The sequence below is a fragment of the Barbus barbus genome, assembly GCF_936440315.1.
Source record: "Barbus barbus genome assembly, chromosome: 44".
Classification (NCBI taxonomy): Eukaryota; Metazoa; Chordata; class Actinopteri; order Cypriniformes; family Cyprinidae; genus Barbus; species Barbus barbus.
This window is the reverse complement of record NC_136722.1, coordinates 18,414,646-18,433,297: the sequence shown is the minus strand read 5'-3', so window position 1 is coordinate 18,433,297 and position 18,652 is coordinate 18,414,646. Positions and strand designations below refer to the sequence as shown.

General features: G+C 35.7%; 1 protein-coding gene across 1 annotated transcript in view; it reads right to left on the bottom strand.

The window, feature by feature from the left end:
• Nucleotides 1-950: 950 nt before the first annotated feature.
• LOC306863028 (disco-interacting protein 2 homolog C) overlaps nt 951-18,652 on the bottom strand; it is a 113,718-nt gene continuing 96,016 nt past the window's right edge. Inside the window, exons 24-37 of the mRNA XM_079406177.1 lie at nt 16,620-16,700; nt 15,788-15,911; nt 15,175-15,296; nt 14,983-15,094; nt 14,797-14,906; nt 14,154-14,284; nt 11,978-12,146; nt 10,696-10,866; nt 4,946-5,007; nt 3,751-3,808; nt 3,577-3,651; nt 3,312-3,486; nt 3,105-3,228; nt 951-1,862 (exon numbers count right to left, since the gene is read on the bottom strand). Of these exons, the coding sequence (XP_079262303.1) occupies nt 1,610-1,862; nt 3,105-3,228; nt 3,312-3,486; nt 3,577-3,651; nt 3,751-3,808; nt 4,946-5,007; nt 10,696-10,866; nt 11,978-12,146; nt 14,154-14,284; nt 14,797-14,906; nt 14,983-15,094; nt 15,175-15,296; nt 15,788-15,911; nt 16,620-16,700 (1,767 nt within the window). The 3' untranslated portion in view covers nt 951-1,609. The remainder of the gene's footprint in view (nt 1,863-3,104; nt 3,229-3,311; nt 3,487-3,576; nt 3,652-3,750; nt 3,809-4,945; nt 5,008-10,695; nt 10,867-11,977; nt 12,147-14,153; nt 14,285-14,796; nt 14,907-14,982; nt 15,095-15,174; nt 15,297-15,787; nt 15,912-16,619; nt 16,701-18,652) is intronic.

Sequence of the window (18,652 nt, the reverse complement as noted above, 5' to 3'; positions counted from 1 at the left end):
ATAAGTGTAAACTCAGTTCCCATACACAGTATTGACGTCTATGACACCGATTCCAAAGTAAATAAACCAAGACCTCAATGAGGCCAGAGGGTGCTGATATCTGACTGCAGTAGATCTCCACGATTTTGCCTGACGCCTGCCGTATAATCGCCCAGGCAGGACGTGGAAAAGAAAAGAATAAAATCCAGAATAGGTCTACTCGGTTTTGTCATAGCGATTTAACGGATTGCCAGCGCTATGAAAACGCGTCCCTTCTAATGCAGCTGGTACAATGAAGAATGATGGCACGCTTCTTTTTCTCTCTTCGCTATTGTTTGCATTATTATAGCCAGTCGGTCATGTTTCATGCTTTGCCCATATTGCATGTGCCAACAATATGCCGGCATTTATTTAGCATGTATTTCCCACATAAGCCGATTAAAAACAAGAGCTTAATCCATGTCACGTGAGCTGATCGGGGTTGAAAGTAAACTGTGTGGCATTAAAGTAAATGCTGTTTTAGAAATCAAACGCTCACGAACAGTATCCGTGATGTTTGAGCGGTAAACAAAAACGCACTTGTGCCAATAAATAAGGATGCAATCACAGAAAAATTCAATCCAAGCAAATAAAAAGAACGTAAATTGCGGCGCGGATTTGAGTCATAAAAGCAAATGTAAACTAAATTCCAGGCACATTTTTAGGGGTCGTTTTCTCTCGGAAAGGACGCAGCGATTTAATTTAGTAATTCACAAAACTGCAGGTTTGACATCGTCTCGAAAGCCCGTTGATTCTCTCTACAACAGACACCATGCAACTGGGAAGTACTGCATTACAATGTTTCATTGGTGATTCGTAGATCTTATTTTTTATATATATATATATATATTTCTTTTTTATATATATTTGTATGTATATTTATACATAGACTTGATGTGATACTACTCACTCAAGATGATACAATGTTTTATATCAGCAATATTATTTAATGAGGAAAACATTTCCAAATGTCTTCGCTCATCGATTCTAAAAAGAGCAAAATAAATAAGAACTATTATCTGTACATAATTACACAATATCAACCGACTTTGTGTTCACCTTCAGCTTTGTACAATGATATTAAACATGGAGGAATCGAAAAAGCAGGGGAGTTTTTTTTTTCTTCGTTTTTGCTTCCTGCTGTTCGAGAACATTTACAAAGATGGAAAAACTAAAGCGGCAGGTTGCTGAAAGACGGCTGCAATGTAGTACAAATGTAACAAGTTGTTGTACCTTTTTTTAAATGAACGAATGGCGTCTAGAGTGTCTGATATCACGTCTACTTTCAACAAGTTACTCCAAATAATCGGGGAACCTAAAACGCACATTTCGCCACAGTATGCAGATATTTAAAAACACCCTTCGCTCGTGTAGGGCGGAATAAAAATGAATGATGCCGCAACACTTTATGTGAAAACAAAGCGACGCGCGCACACAAGCAGAAGCAGAGGCGATTCGTCTTCCCTTCAGGAGACCGAATCCTTCTGCCAATATGTTTTGCCGTTTGGCTTCGTTATCGCTTCTCAAAGTTTCTCCCAGTAAGAGTCCATTTGCGGAAAATCACCCAACCGGTCACACGTGTGCACTCATGCTACATGTTATATGCCACATAAATGGGGTCCAGCTGATCGGCTAGAAAGCCGTCTCGCAGGTGCATCCTCTGTTTCTCTCCGCGAGAGTTGATGGGAATAACGCCGATGTCCACCACCACCACCACGCCCACGATCAGGTAGTGCTCCTCCAGGACCGCGTTGGTCACCAAAGGAACCAGGTCCAAAGCTTCCTGTTCTGAACCTTCCAGCTCCACGACCACCACCAGCAGGTTGGTCCAGGGAAACACCGCACTGAAACAAACAGATCAGTTCATTTCAAACATTCATTAGTGGCCACAAAGTGATAAAAAAAAAAAAAAAAATTCTCTTCAATGTCAACTAATCATTTGAGAGGACAAAATATATCTTAACTAATCGGAACATAAGTGATGTTTAAAATACTCCTGCTGATTGAGATTTCGCTGATATAATGCCTTATAATTCTTGATGGTGACAACTGATAAGTTTTATGTATTAAAGTTTATTAAAAAATAATATATAATACATTTAAATGTCTTATGTTTTAAATAGTCTCTTTAACAATCTAAAAAATGAAATGCATTCCATTTTACTTTAAAAAATAATACATTTAAATGTCTTAATCTTTAACCATCTAAAAAATGAATATACATTTTTAAACTTCACTTGTAGAATTTAAAATTATTCATTTATATTGGAGTATTTTATTTAATTTTAATTTAAATAAATTATATTTCATTTATTTAGACATAATAGTATAAATAGTAAAAAAGTGCATACATTAATTTCACTTTGTTTTATTTTATTAATTTAGACAAAATAGTATAAATTTTACTAAGTGAATAATACTAAGTGTATTAGTTTCCGTTTATATAAACAAAAAAGTATCAACAGTACATATTTGAATAATCAAAATTAAACTGAATTTTTTTCATTTAGACAAAATAGTATAATTGTTATACAATTTAATATCAAAATAATTTAACTGTTTAATAAATCTTTTAGACAATGTATTTAGAGAAAATAGTATAGATAATATATATTTTAATATCAAATCAGTTTGACAGATTTTATTTGTTTTATTTAGATAAAGTATGAATATACATTATAATAATCATAAATAAACATTTAAAAGTTTTAATATTTTTTATTTTAGATGAAATAGTATAGATATATAATATACAGTATAGTATCAAAATAAATAATATAATACATTTCAAATAAATAATAATTTTGACAAATTTTAATTTTATGCGGTTAAGTTTTTTTTTCATTTATTTAGATAAAATGATACAACTCTGAATATCAAAATACATTTCACTAAGTTTAGTTTTAAGTGTTTTATTTTTCATTTATACCAAAGACTATAGAATAAAAAAAAGAGACTTTGTTTATACATAATAGTATAAACTGTATACATTTTAATCTCTAAATAAATAAATGGCCAAATTTTAATATCAATACATCCTTAAAAAATAAAATAAAAATAGTACTTAGGAAGTGAGAAGGTTGTACCATTCCATGATGCTCTTGTGGGTGCGTATCACAGAGGTCTCTATGTCGATGGGGTGATACCTCATTCCTCTCAGCTCCATGGCTTCATCCAGAGCGCCCACTACATACAGAGCGTCATGCCGCTCTGAAAACACCAGAGGATGTTAGTCTTCTTAAGACTACCAGCAGTTAAAAACCAAATAAACAAGACTAAAGATGCATAATCACCTCCACTTGCATCTGTGAGTTCGGTCCTGCGGAGGAAGCCCAGGTAGCCGGTACGTGCCCATACGGTCTGCGTATCTCCGAAGCTCAAGTGTGAGTTGAAGTGATCAGACTGCAGGGCCTCATCGCCGTACACCGTGAAGTAACCGCTGCCGTTATGGACACAATGAACCCAGATCTAGAGACACAAAACAGACCAGGAACACATGAAGTCATAAAGAGCCACAGATGATTTCGACTTGATATTTATCCTGTAATACAAACTCACCTCCCCTAGATGGGAGTCTCCCAGTGGGCCCTTGGTTTCAGGATTGGCGATGATGATTCGAACTCCAGGTAAAATCTGGTGGAGGATGAAATTGAGATTCAGTAATGTAATAATTCCAAAACACACAGCCAGATGGAGTTGAACTGAAACTGTTGTAAAGCGCCCTGCAGGTACCTTTCCAGACTCCATGAGCGGGAGACTGTGTGGGGAGCCTCGCTCGACCAGCCGCACTCTGAGGAATAAAACAAGCAGACTGTTGCTTTCCTGACAAATGATCAATTATCAGCTGAGAAACAAGTGTGGACACGACTAATGACATTTTCAAAAACAAATTTGAAACACTCCTGAGTAACTAAAATTAGATTTCAGAGTGAACATGACTAAAATAACACAAGAGAAAGATGCATATGCATACAGTACAAAACAAAACAAATGTGCAGATATACAGCAATCACAACAATTTTCATGTGCCAGTTTTTTTTTAACTACTCTCTTTTGAAAAACTTTTGAGAATTTATTAAATATTTTTACAATGTTTGAAAGATTTTACAAGATAAGCCTTCTAATCTATTTAATTAAAAAATGAACTTAAGATATTAAAGTGACAACAGATTTACTGAATTTCAAATTACAATCGCAGGTCAGAAATCACAACTTTATTTGTGGTTATTGTATTCTACCAACAAACACTTCTGAAAAGCTTTTACTTGAAAAAACTTGACATAATTAACATTAATTAGGGTTAGGGTTTAAAAAGATATGTTGTTGACGAAGTAAATATTCTCAGGATAATATTTTAAATACTTCAGTACAAAAACATGTTACCTTTATAATATCACACTTAATATTTCTCACAATGTTTGAAAAATATAACATCACAAAGTATATTTAATGGAAATTCAACACATAAGCTAAATGTAACAGATGAATTCAACAAAATAAATATGAATGAGTAAATATATAATAATGGAATTTCAACAACTAAATTGTTTCTACTTCATAATTATGTGGTAATTCCAAATTTTTGGGAAATTCAGTGAATGAAATACTTTACAATGAAAGGTACTTTCTCTAATTTGATTATTTTGTTTATTTGCTTAATACACACATAATAAGAAATGAATAAGAAATGCCTGGCAGCTTTACATTATGCTACACAACATAAAGACAAAAAAGTACACTTAATTTGCTATTGTATGAAAAATTATATTATTTATTGCATCATTTTATCAGACATAATTCATACTACTCTCCAGATATCTCCTTCAACACTGTTCAATGGAAAACCTGTATTGTTGACCAGTATTCCAATCACAGCCCACTGGACTCATTTCCATTGTCTTTGATTTCTCTTCATTAAATCTCTCACCTGTCGTGTCGGAGAGCTCTCATGTCCACGTACACGGTAGTCGGGTCTGGTCCTGATGTCCCCTGAAACGCATATCATGAAGCCATTAATCAGGGGATACACACTAATACAGTTTATACTGCACAGAGAACTATACTATATACTATATCAACTAGCTATGAGTGATTTCTCTGGGGGAGGGGAAGAACTGGTCAATTTCCTCTAAGTCAACCAACTTCAGCTGTTAACTAGTTAGTAGCAGAGCCTAGAGATGACAGACTGAAAAAAGTGAAAAAGGAGTTTGAGGGGGAATAAAAGGTGAGACAAGCAGCAAACAGAGACATAAACAACCTCAAATTTAAACCATCACCCTGAAAGGCACACGGTTATAAATGATGCCTTGAACGGAGGCGTTTTAGAGAGCAGAGCGAAAAATAGGAATAGTTTATGAAGGCGGGATGACAAATGTGTGGGTGTTTGTGAAGCAGAGAAAAAGACGGCTGGAGATGAAAGCTGACAGACCCTTCAAAGATCTGAATGTTTGCTTGCGGTGAAAGCACCCCAGTATTGCAGATCTTTCACCACTGGGTGGACGGCAGAGCGTTTACCGGCTGCTTTATAAACTTTGGTCTGCCTTAAGGCTCTCTCAGACTCCCATCAGGGCTTCAATGCTCCTCTCAACACAAGCGTAATACACTGCTTTGACCTACGCATGAAAAGTGCAGCAGATAGTGTCATGGACGGCCAAATTTGGGGATTTCTGCCTTTATATTATAGACTAGGGGTAAGAAGTTTTTCTTCTGAACCACTAGATGGCATAATAACTGACCGTAGCACTTCTAAACATCCATGGTTCACTATGCACCTGGAAAATTTGGCTGGTCTGACAGCAACGACTTGATCTAATATTTAATGTGAGAATTATAAAGTTACCAAATATATTTGGAGACAAATTTTCAGTTTTGTAAATCAAGTAATTAAATTAACTGTTTTTTTTAATTAACTGAAGAATATGTAAAAGTACAGGGTTTTTTTTTTTTCGGGTAAAAAATGTCCCATTGCTGGGGCTAAAGGCACAATTATTGACATGATAATAAATATCTGACTTTTTCATTTGCTGACATGACATGGTCAAATTTAATTGGTCAATATAATTTATTAAGCTACAGATAATCACCAAATTTATAATGAAACCATCATATTTAAAAATAATATTAATCATATAAAATAGAATGTATTGTTTCTGTAAAGCCATATTCAATTACTGAGGTCTCTTTCAAAAACTCTAAGAAGCTTTTAGAATCTGTTTTTTTATTACATTTGTCTTTATTTTTAAAATGATCTAATTTTACTTACAGCCTATTTATTGAATTAAATCAAATTAATTTTATAAAAAAAAAACAGAATATGGTCAAATATTTGTTGCAGTGGTTGTATTGAGTAAAAACATTAGTTTAACTGAAGTATTTATATCAATACTGGGGGCCTTTTGTGTTGACTGTGTGTTAAAAGGCCCCCCTTGCCGCCTATGTGTTTATATGATTTTTTTCAACAAAACAAACTTATTTTATTTCTTTACCCATAAAATGTGTCAGTCAATGTGCAATGTGAGATTTTAGTTTTTTTGTGTTTTTTTTATTATTTTAAACAAATTAGTATTGATCAAATTATAATTATTATAAGAATTTTAATACTGGTTCATCCCTATAGCAAACAAAACCAGCTATATGCATGTCTTTTTCGGTCATAAATTGCTTTCAGAATGTCAATAAAATTGCATAAATTGATATATCATACAGCTTGATATACAGGATCAGTCTCTCTTCCATTTGGATTTTCCTTATGTCGGGTGAACTGTCCAGTAATCATTGTCGACACTTAGCAAGGTCAGCAGCAAACAAGACCAACTGTCTGAGCACGTCACGTTACATCGTCTGAACTGCACATCGCTCCTTAGAGTTTGCTGCATTTGAGGACCGTCGACGTGAGTCATGTGAAATGGCCTTTATGGAACAATACAACTGAGAAATGAACAGACAGAATACAAACAACTGCTGCTTTTGAGTACAAGCTACAAATGAACACTCATCATTTTGATCAAATGAACGCAATTATTTTTCATGACTGATCATTACTGCACTTGCAATGACTGTTCATTATGAGGCACTTCGACGCCCCAACTCCATCAGAAAGAAAAATATCTAGAATAGAGTGCTGCAGTGATGACGTATGAACACAGACGTATCACCCTGGTCCCTTGACAAAACCCCAATAGGACTTTTCCAATGGATTTTAGATTATTGCAGAAAATAAGCTCTGTGACCAACAAACGTTTGATTCTTACATGTTTTGCTCATCATGATAATCTTCACAAATGAACACGACTTATGAATTTTAAAGCCTAAAAACATTCACCAGAAGTAAAAAGCTAAATGTAGGCTATAAACAAACTACACAATGGTCGCCTGACTTCAACATCACAACTATTAAGCTTCTCTTTCAGTCTTTATTTAAACATTTTCCCTTAAATGCTGAATTAGAATAGTTTGAAAGAGTGCAATTTCACCTATTTGGTATATCTCTTTCTTGGTGTGAAGACGTTTCAAGGGCTAGTTCACCCAAAAATTAACATTCTGTCATTAATTACTCATCCTCATGTCATTTCAAACTCGTATTCATCTTCGGAACACAAATTAAGATTGAAATGAAATCCGAGAGCTTTCTGACCCTCCATAGACAGCAACACAACTGACAAGTTTAAAGTCCAGAAAGGTAGTAAGAACATCATTAAAATAGTCCATGTGACAGTGGTTCAACTGTAATTTTATGAAGCTACGAAAAGTGTGCAAAGGTGCGAAAAAAAAAAAAACCCACATATTCAACAATTTCATCTCCTCCGTCTTCAACGTGCGTTCACAAGAGTATCATAACGCATGCGTGATGCTGCTGACACAGCGTTCTAACATAGAACCTCCAAGTCTCTCATCATCTGTATATTCTGGTTCAAATCAGTAATGTGCAAAAAAAATGCAAGTCACCCTCTCTGTCAAAATCTTCGGACATGTTTACGAAGACTGTTTTATTTACAGCATGTGTCTTCCTCTGCTTGTAAACAAGGCGCAGCACATCCGGGTTCTACGTCAGAATGCTCGTTCCTGTGTCGGCACACGCATGTGTCGTGGTACTCTCATGAATGCGTGTTGAAAACTGACACGAAAGAGAAGAAATTGTTGAATAAAGACGTTATTTTGGTTTTCTTTGTGCACAAAAAGTATTCTCGTAGCTTCAGAAAATTAAGGTTGAACCACTGATATCACAAGGACTATTTTATCGATGTCTTTACTACCTTTCTGGGCCCTGAGAGTGGTAGTTGCGTTGCTGTCTATGGAGGGTCAGAAAACTCTCGGATTTCATCAAAAATATCTTAATTTATATTCCGAAGGTGAACGAAGGTCTTATGGGTTTGGAATAACACGAGGGTGAGTAATTAATGACAGAATTTTCATTTTTGAGTGAACTATCCCTTTAATATCCCAGACAATCTTCATAGTCCCATTTAGCCCCTTCTTAGCAACTGCCTTTTTCAAGACAAGTCAAAAGTTTTAAAAAGCTGCTATTTTTTATGTATTTTATGTCAGAATAAAATGTGAAAATATCTTGGGCTTGTGTAAGCCTCAGACTTAATTTCAGGTCTTTTAACCATTGACTTTGGGACAATGAAACCTGAAGTGATAAAAAAAAAAAAAATGCTTGTTTTCAGGTTTTGTCCAACAAAAACAAGTCATTCCTCCAGCACTCTTTTATATGTAGTTCACAAACAGAAACAGGCCAGCAGAGGTCTCCCTGTGTCTGAAGCAAAACAATCGCCTCTGTCGACAAGACACGGTCCTTAGAGACGCATTTCAGATCACTGACTCACATAGTGCTGCTGGAGTCTGTGATATTTCATGTTCCGAACAAAGCCCCTTGTGTTTGTGATGTCACGGCAAAACAATGTGGCGGACGAGGGAGGGGGAAGCACTATTCCACCTAATGTCCGTGATTATAGAGCTCTACGCTACAGGAACACTACTAATGACTGCAGCTGCAGAGTAACAAGCAACTCTTAACCCCAGCATAAGTCCAAGTGAGCGGCAATCTCACACGGGGAGGGTTGGATCTCACTGCTCTGAGGTAAGATCAAACCGAGGGCATCTTTCCTGTTCAAAACTGAGTCCAGGAAAGCAGCTCATTAGGTCAGCCATTAGTCTGATAAATTAGTCACACTGATTGGGACGGATCCAGCCGATCACTTCCACTACATTAGCAAAAGCCACACACCGCAAGGATCAAGAGCCGAGCAGCTGAGGGGTAAAAAAGCTAAAGTCGGACCCCATTCCACACCCAGCGCCAGATCGAGCGGGGAGCGTTTGGACTTCCCTACCTGATCCGCAAGCTTCCCGAGCCTGTGGGGCTACAACAGCCAGTGAGCAGATGAGAGACAGGGAGAGAGTGAGGAAAGAGGAATATGGGGTGAAGATTTATGGATGTGACAAAGAAAAGGAATAAATATGAAATACAAAAGGAGGAAGTGAGAGCCATGTGGGACAAAAGAACAAAAAACAACATGCAGAGTGTCAAAATAATAAGAAGTGAAGATATTATTGATCTATATTATTTTTCTCGACCCACACAGTCTTATATGTAAATATAATATTTACAGTTTTATATACAATATACATACATACACGATCACGATCAATACCGGTAAATTGTGATTTTATATTTACATTATAATTAGATTATACAGTTGTCAACATTTGAAGTGGATCAAAAAAGTGAATCAAAGTTGTCCTAAGACAAGAACGCATTTTGGTTTTAGGTTTTAGGACGACTTTGATGAAAGGTTTTGATCCATTTCAAATGTTGACTATTGTAATTATATATTACATAATAATATTGTAAGATTTCATTAATTTTGACTTTAGTTGAACTCGAAGCTTCTCATTTTTGCCTGTGAGCTTGTTCAGAGTATTTTATGATTTAATGGTCATTAGACTCCTAGGTGTAAAATAATTCTTATCTCTAGTATGTAACCATAGAAACATCTGTAGTATAACTGAGTGGTGTGGTGCTTTTTGCCTGGTAACAAAAATTCTTCATGAAAGCAGGTGGGTGGAAGTTATAACTGCTCTTATTCTGAAACGAACTCTCCCAGAGTTCACATCAGAGTCTTGTGTTAGAAGGTTTATTTCATGATCTGATTGTACATTAATGCATAGATACTTACCAAATAAATAAATAAATGAATGGGCATGAAATTGGGCATGTGTATTATATTTTACACAGTACTATTTAAACATTTGGGGTCAGTAGGGGTTTTTAATGTTTTTGCTCACCAAGGCTGCATTTATTTGATTAAAAATAGCAATACTGAATGAGCATATAAATAATATACCAGCATTATATCATCAACTGGCCACTCTATTCAGCAGCAGCTTTGGAAAACCCCATATCAGTTGACAAGTACTATTTTTGACATGTGTTCTACTTATAAGTTTACTTCAGCGGTGACCTGATTTTACCTCGACAACCTCAGGATATCCAATAATGCTGCACTACTCTCACTTGGAACACAAACTAAAGGCACAGTGAAATCCTCTCGCAAAGTCTGAACACTAATCCCGGCTGCAGTTGGTTTGCTAAAGCAACGCTGGGATTGGGATTACGGCCCAATCTCTGCCTCTTGTTTTCTGGTCAGCACTAGATTAACTGCTGACACACTCACTAACCTGCAGGCAGATAGCCAGGTTCACTCTACATCCGAAGGAAGTGCTGACGGCTCGCGGGTGCAGGCCCAGGTCTTTAAAGAGCTTGGAGAAGGACTGGGTGAGGGCTATCCTGGGCCTCTCCTCAGCGACAACCACACACGTCCTCACGCGGGACAGGTCAAGTCCACGGGACTTAGGGACAGGACAGAGAAAGACAGAGAGAGGGCAAATAAGTCACCAACCTTTAAATTTTGTCAAGTGTAACTAAAACATTTGAGTGCCATTAAAAAATTAAACAATTATATAATAGCATTTTTAAAACATAAAACATAAATACAGCAGCTTTAATAATTATTATTTTTTATCAATAATAATACAGTAAAATATGTGTTGTTGATATCAGCTAATAATTCAGTGAAAAGTATTATTTACATATTATTTATAAATATATTACATTGTATTTTAATGATTTATTTATTATTATAAATATTTATAAATATATTATATTGTATTTTAATGATTTATTTATTATTATAATTAATATATAGTAATATATTGTTTAACATATGTAAATATAAATATTAATATATTTAAATAACTTCAAATATATTTTTATATTAATATCTTTAAACATTTCAATGATTCTTTCTTATTAGCTGAAGTTGTTAAGGCTGTGTTATTATTATAATAATTACAAAATATATGATATCATTATAATCCTAACTATAATCAATCAGAAAAAATATAATATAATATAATTTATAATAAATAATAATAATTTTCCTTAGAATAACATGCACTAAAAGTAAATAGGGTCAGTTTATACATAATATTCATTATAATGTTTTACTTTAAGCTCCTTTTAAAGAAGAGCTGAAGGAGCTGAAAAGACAAAGTCTGGGTAAAAGAAAACATTTTCACAGTTCTACTTCATTATACCAAAAAATGTCAAATTTTTCCTCCTCATTGATCGTTGTAATGTTAATAAACTGTGCTCGGCTCCAGACTGCAGTTAGTAACTATGGCAATCTCAATGACTAAATCAGAGTAAATAAAACAAGATTTTACAAGACAGGCTCGCCAGGAGGCATGGACGGCCTTTCCTTCACTAACTCAGAACAGACGTTAATTACACACAGCCACACCTCCTGAACACAGAACACTCACACACGCAAGACCACCAACAATCACCTTCTGTCACTGCCGCAAATATAACATGAAATCTAACCAAAAATGGCTTCAGAGCTTCTCTGAAAGGAAGGAAAGGAAGCGAATGATTGACACTTTAGAGAGAATCTGGTACCTTGAGGGATTCTGTCTGCAGGCCCAACCCCTTGGTGCAGAGCTCCATGACGGAGTACGAACAGAACGTGTCTCTGACCCGAAACTGACTGACAGCCAGCAGCCACAGAGCGGGGTTCACCTCCAGCTCGGACGGGGGAATCAAGATGGACTGATGCCCTGAATACACACTTCACCCAGTGGGAAGAGACAGAAGAAAACACAACGTTACCACCACACACAAAAAAAACCTGCCCACCCTGACAAATAAGACACACTGGGAGAACAACACATCAGTCAAGCGAGACAGGAGCTGAGCACACACTTTACTCTACAGGAAACACAGCACAGCATAAAAACACACACTCGTGTGAACGCAGCACAAAACCAAGATTTTTCAAGGAAGCAGTTCAATACTTGTGCGGCTCGTCTGCCTGCAGAGCGTTTCGGCCATCAGTGTTTCACTGATGCAACTAAATGACAGGGAAATATAAAATACTCCAATGATGAACTGTAACAGCACTATTGAATTGTTACATATCCGAACAACTGAAAGAAATCTGTGCATCTGTGGCCACGTTTTGAACTGTTGCTCACTTTTAATTACTGTCATCATTACAGCAACTGACTCATAATTGAGTGAACTTGAACTTTTGTGAAAGCAATATTCATTCTTCTGGGAAAAAATACGTTTTATTTCATTTACAAGTGGTGAAAATTGCATGTAACTTTAAACAGCCAAGATTAGTGATTAAAACCTCATGTATATAAAGTATACACGATTAAGTCTTGTAAAAAGAAATTTTGCATGCTCAGAGTCTAGTTGGAAGATATTTTAAAAAAGAAAAAAAACTGAATAAGTGCAAACTAAAATAAGATATTTTATGCATTTTCTTTTCTTATTTCTTAGTAAAAACAAATTCAGAGAATAAAATAGAACTGTTTATATTATTATACTATATTTGTGTTTTTTCTGTAAAGCACTTAAGTAAAGGTTCTCCATAAATATAAAAATAAATTAATAAAGTTTATTTCAATTAATTAAAAATAATGTACACTGCGGTTCAAAAATTTGGGATCAGTAAGATTTTTCATGTTTTTTAATAGTCTCTTATGCTCATCAGGGCTGTATTTATTTATTAAAAATACAGAAAAAAAACCCTGTCATTTTGTGAAATATTATTGCAAATTAAAATAAAAGTTTGTTTTATAATATACTTAAAAATATAATTTATTTCTGTGATGCAAAGCTGAATTTTCCTCAGTCATTACTCCAGTCTTCAGTGTCACATGATCCTTCAGAAATCATTCTAATATGCTGATTTATTATCAATATTGGAAACAGTTGTGCTGCTTAATATTTTTTGCAGTTATACTTTTTTTCAGGAGACTTTGATGAATAAAAACAGCATTAATATAAAATAGAAATCTTTTCTAACAATAAAAGTCTTTACTATCACTTTTTACCCATTTAACACATCCTTGCTGAATAAAAGTATTCATTACTTTCAAAAAAAAGAAAGAAACAAATTTACTGACCCCAAACTTTTGAACGATAGTCTAGATTATAACACAATATTTCTATTTTGAATAAATGCTGTCCTTTTTTATTTTGTTTAATAAAAGAATCCTGAAAAAGAATCACAGGTTCCAAAAAAATATGAAGCAACACAACTGTTTTCAACAATGATATAAATCAGCATATTAGAATGATTTCTGAAGGATCATGTGACACTGAAGACTGGAGCAATGGCTGATGAAAATTCAGCTTTGCTCTACAGGAATAAATTCTATTTCAAAGTATATTAAAATAGAAACTGTTATTTTAAATTGCAATAATATTTCACAAAATTAAAAATAAAAATCTTTCTGATCCCAAACTTTTTAATGTTAGTGTATATTTTAGAATTTATTTTGTGCATGTCCATTGTAACTGTAAATACAATTATTGCTTGTTTTTACAAACCAGGGGATGGAAATAATTTTCTTAGGAAACGGAGCTAAACTTGTATTGAACCCTAAACATTCCTTTGAAAAAGACAAATCAACAAAACTGCGCACACGATGTGAATGAGTTCATAAAGATGCATTGTTTCCTGCTGAAATCTTGTTGTACATGTTTTTCCATGTTTGGTGTGACCAGGCCTTTAACCTGCTCTATTAGGATGATTGTGATTGCGTCAGGCAACGTCTCTCACCTGCAGAGGCACCAGAGGACAAAGCCGAGGCCACAGTATGGATCCAGGCAGATGGCCACCTCACGAGAGGGATACAACTCACACTGGAGCTTTATAGAGCGGCAAAAGGCACTGGTGGCTGTGTGGGACATCTGAGAAGACCCATAAAAATATAATAAATTAAAATACATATATAATTAATACAGTTAACTAAAACTAAAACCATGATGTGTCATGCAACTGTGCTTTATTTTATTCATAATGAGTCAGTGCGGACTCATCAGGTTTTTTTTTTTGTGGGCTGCCATGTGGAAATGCTAGCAAATATAAATGTATAGGGTTGAACAGGACTTCTGAGGGACTGAACAGATAATTTCTTAGTCAAAAGAACAAAAGATCTACACAATAATGGGTGGTCTCTGCAAACACTCATGGCTCCTATGACATAATAGTGGCTGCCTGTTCAAAACCTGGTTTTCATCTCTAAACAATAAAGAAGAAAAGTTCCTCTGTGCATATGACACCTGATCTCACCAGCGGCTAACTGAGAGGGTTTTATGTCTGTGAGATGAGTTTTCAAACGTTTTCTTCCTGTTTTTTTGTGTTGGGGAAATAAAGAGCAGGGGTTTCTTATTACACACAAAAGGGGATGATTAATACGCACCTTTACTCCTGCAAGCATCCCGGTAGTGGAGACGCTGAAGTCCAAGTAAGCCAGTGTGTCTGGATTGGAGGGTTTGTAGAGCTGAGGGGGCTTCTTCTTTGGCAGATCATCTGGAAAACATGTTAGATAATAAATAAATGTTCATTTAGATATTAAGAAGCCATCTGATCTTTGACCCACTCTCACCTGTGTCCAGAACAATAGGCCACGACCTGACGTCCACTGCGGCAGACGCCTCCTTTGACTTCAGGAGCTTGGAAATGACCTGTGTGGTCATCACACAGGCTGATCGGCTCACCTGAACACAAATTTATGCATTAGCGGACATTTTTTTTCCATATCAAAGTATATTAGGAAGGATTTCAGGTCAACACCCACTTCCACAATCATTTTCACAGTGGGCAGGGTGGTGGCGATGTTCTGCGGGTGTGGGGGTCGCACTGTAATTGGTACACAGCCAGCATACAGGCATCCGTAAAAGGCAGCGATCAAATCAATACCTGTGAATTAAAAATGTGTATATGAGTAGATTTGAACTTTTTATCCTAGATTACAGGTCTTAAATTAACAGCTAAGATAATTTCATTGGGACTCTTACGTATCAAGTATATTTAAAGGGACAGCTGAACAGCTGACGGTAGCCATTGACTTCCATAGTATAAAAGAAAAATATTATGGAAGTAAATATCTACCGTCAACTGTTTGGTTACCAACAATCTTTACAATATCATCTTTCGTGTTCAACAAAAAAAGATACTCATACAGGTTTGGAACAACCTGAGGGTGAATAAATGACAGAATTTTTATTTTTGGGTGAACTATGCCCATGAACTATCCATTATATCTGGTGTCTCGTGTCTTAAACTTAGACATCTTTACTGAACTAACCATTGAACTGATGCCACATAATTTGAGACCCCCGGGTATAATAATATGAATAGGGACTGATCACAGATTTAGAGTTGTAGATGTGTAGCTGTTGGTGTCGTACCAGGCGGGTACACCAGCGCAACGTGATCACCGTCCTGCAGGTGGCCTCGCTCCATCAACATGGCTGCTATCTTCTCCGCCCTCTTATGCAACTGAAGACATGTCAGTGAGCTCAGGACTGTTCCCTATGTTCACACACATACACAAACAAGTCAGTTTCTTCACAGTTCTCAATTCAGGATGAGTTATCACAACTTTTCTATGGAGGGCATGTGGTGTTCAAAATAGCCTGCGTCTGCGATGATAAATGGCCACATATTTAGTATATTAAAAAAACGTATCCCTCGAAAAACCAGGGCAACATCATTTATGAAACCAATTCCTGCTCCCTAGAGTGGGGAAATGGTGCAGAAACAAAAGAAAACATTTCTTTGTAGGACCACACTTCAAAACAAGTTTAATGTTTAGATGACACCTTCTTAACCAAGAATACTAGTGGTATTCTTTAATTAAAAGCAGTTTTCTTAAAAAAAAAAAAAAAAAAAAAAAAAAAAAATCAACTTAAAAATATGCAAGAAATATATTTTTTATTAAATAGATATTTTTATATAGTTGAATATTTTGAAAAAAATAATAATAATAATGTATTAATATTATATATATATATATATATATATATATATAGTATGCATGCTGTTCTTTGAACTTTCTATTTATCAAAGAATCCTGAAAAAAAAAGGTTTCCACAAAAATTACAATAACAATAATAAGAAATGTTCCACCAAATGAGCATATTAGAATGATTTCTGAAGGATCATATGACACTGAAGATAAGATAGAAGAATATATTTCAAAGAAAATATATCATATATAATATAAAATACACATCATACCCTTGAGCTGAGGAGGGTGAAGAGCACATGATCTGGAGTGGTCTGGGCTCTCCACTGCAACACCTCAGACAGGAAGAGGAACTATGGGTGGAAAAAGGAAGTCCGAGATGATTATTACAAAATCCAATATATTTAAGTATTTAATGGAGATGATATATTATTCCCAAAGTGCCATATCAATATTCATAAGTTGAATCAGAAAATGTTAGTTTGTTTTAATTGTTCGCATATGAGTAGGTGGGGTGTTAAACAAGCCTGGTTCAATCTATTGTTTTGCCAAATGCAATATTATAAAAGTAACATGACATTTAAAGAGTAACTGTTTAACACAGGATGCTTTTTTGCAATTAGCAAGACCTGTTAAAGTCATTAGCAGGCGTCGCTGGGTGTTATCTGAAGGTTGGAAGTGAATGCAGTCATGTGTTACCTCATCTCCCATGAGTTATTCTCACATCGGATCGCATTCCTCCTCTTAGAAGAATGAAAGAAAACTATTTCCATTCACTCAACGGGCCCGATTTTCATAGGCATGAATGGATGGAAGCAACGAAAAAAACCAACAACACAAGCTTGGGGGTGTAAAAATGGAAAACAGTCATGTACGGCTGTGTTTCTTTGAGCAGTGCAGATGGCGAAGGTAACATTTGTCGGTGTCAGACAGCGCATACCCATGCAGGGCTGGAAGGGTGTGAAGGAATGAGCGAAAGAGAGAGGATGAGGAAGGCATGCAAGTGGCAGCAGCCAACAACTGTTGCGGCACTGTGTGTGCGCATTTTTGGGTCTGTGCACATGTTTGTTCGAATGTGTGTGAGCATATGTGGTTTGTGTGTGTGTCCGACAGCTGTGTGTGTGTTAAGGTTACGGTGTGGTGCACAGCAGACATGCCGACGAAATAATGGCTGCCATCTTTCAGCCTGAGAGGGCAGCGTAATGGATTGTATTTGCATTGAGGTGGTTGACTGACAGCACAGCAAAACCAAAGACATCAACTCAACACTAACAGCACAAAAAAAACAACCAAACCATCCCTCCCAAACAGAGCCCAGTGTGCAATAATTATTTTAATGGAGTACTTTACATTTTCTGCAAAATCCTAACTTTCAAGAGGCAAAAAGGGAACGTTTTAGAAGCACAAAATTGTCAAGTTCTGGTTCGGTGACATAATGTTTTAACAGTTTCCCAGAATGCTCTCTGTAGGGGTCGGGTATGAAACGAGCCCGGCTGAGAGCAAGAGGTCTGACAAGCTGTCAGGGGTCAGTTCCTCTACCACAAATCTAGTTGGGACAATTACTGCGTGCCACACAATGGGTCCAAAATGAACACTCAGTGGGTGCCAAATGTGTGTAATAAGTTGGCCAGTAACTTTATAAGAGACTGCAACATGTTTAAGTCGAATTGTAAGATTGATTTTCTGACTCTCGCTGATGTAAGTGACACATGAGATTCAAATCCACACCGGCTACTAAAGAAAAACATCTGTTGTGACTCACTCATCGTCAAGAAACTTGGAAAATGTACTATCAGAGGTTTAATTAAGAGGCCTAAAATTATCCATGTGGCAATACATGTGAAACATTCCTAACATTAAGCCACTAAAATGAAAACACAGGGAGGAACATCACAATCTGTCTACACGTTTTTATGACAGCTGCAGGAGAATGACTCATCTCATATTTTATGCTAAGAAAATGACTAGAGGGAACAAACAACTATTTTTTGTAAAATAAGCAAGAAAAAAGAAAATTTTACTGCCTCCTTTTTTAAAAGTATTTAAAAGAAATAAAACGTATGCATGTACAGTGTGTGTGTGTGTATTAGTGCTGTCATACGATTAATCGCATCCAAAATAAAAGTTTGTTTATATATGTGTGTGTACTGTGTATATTTATTATGCATATATCAATAGACCCACATGCATGTATATATTTAAGAAAAATGTTATATAAATGTATATATTACATATATTTATATATGATATAAATGACATGAATATAAATATATACATGTAAATATTTTCGAAACATATGCTGTGT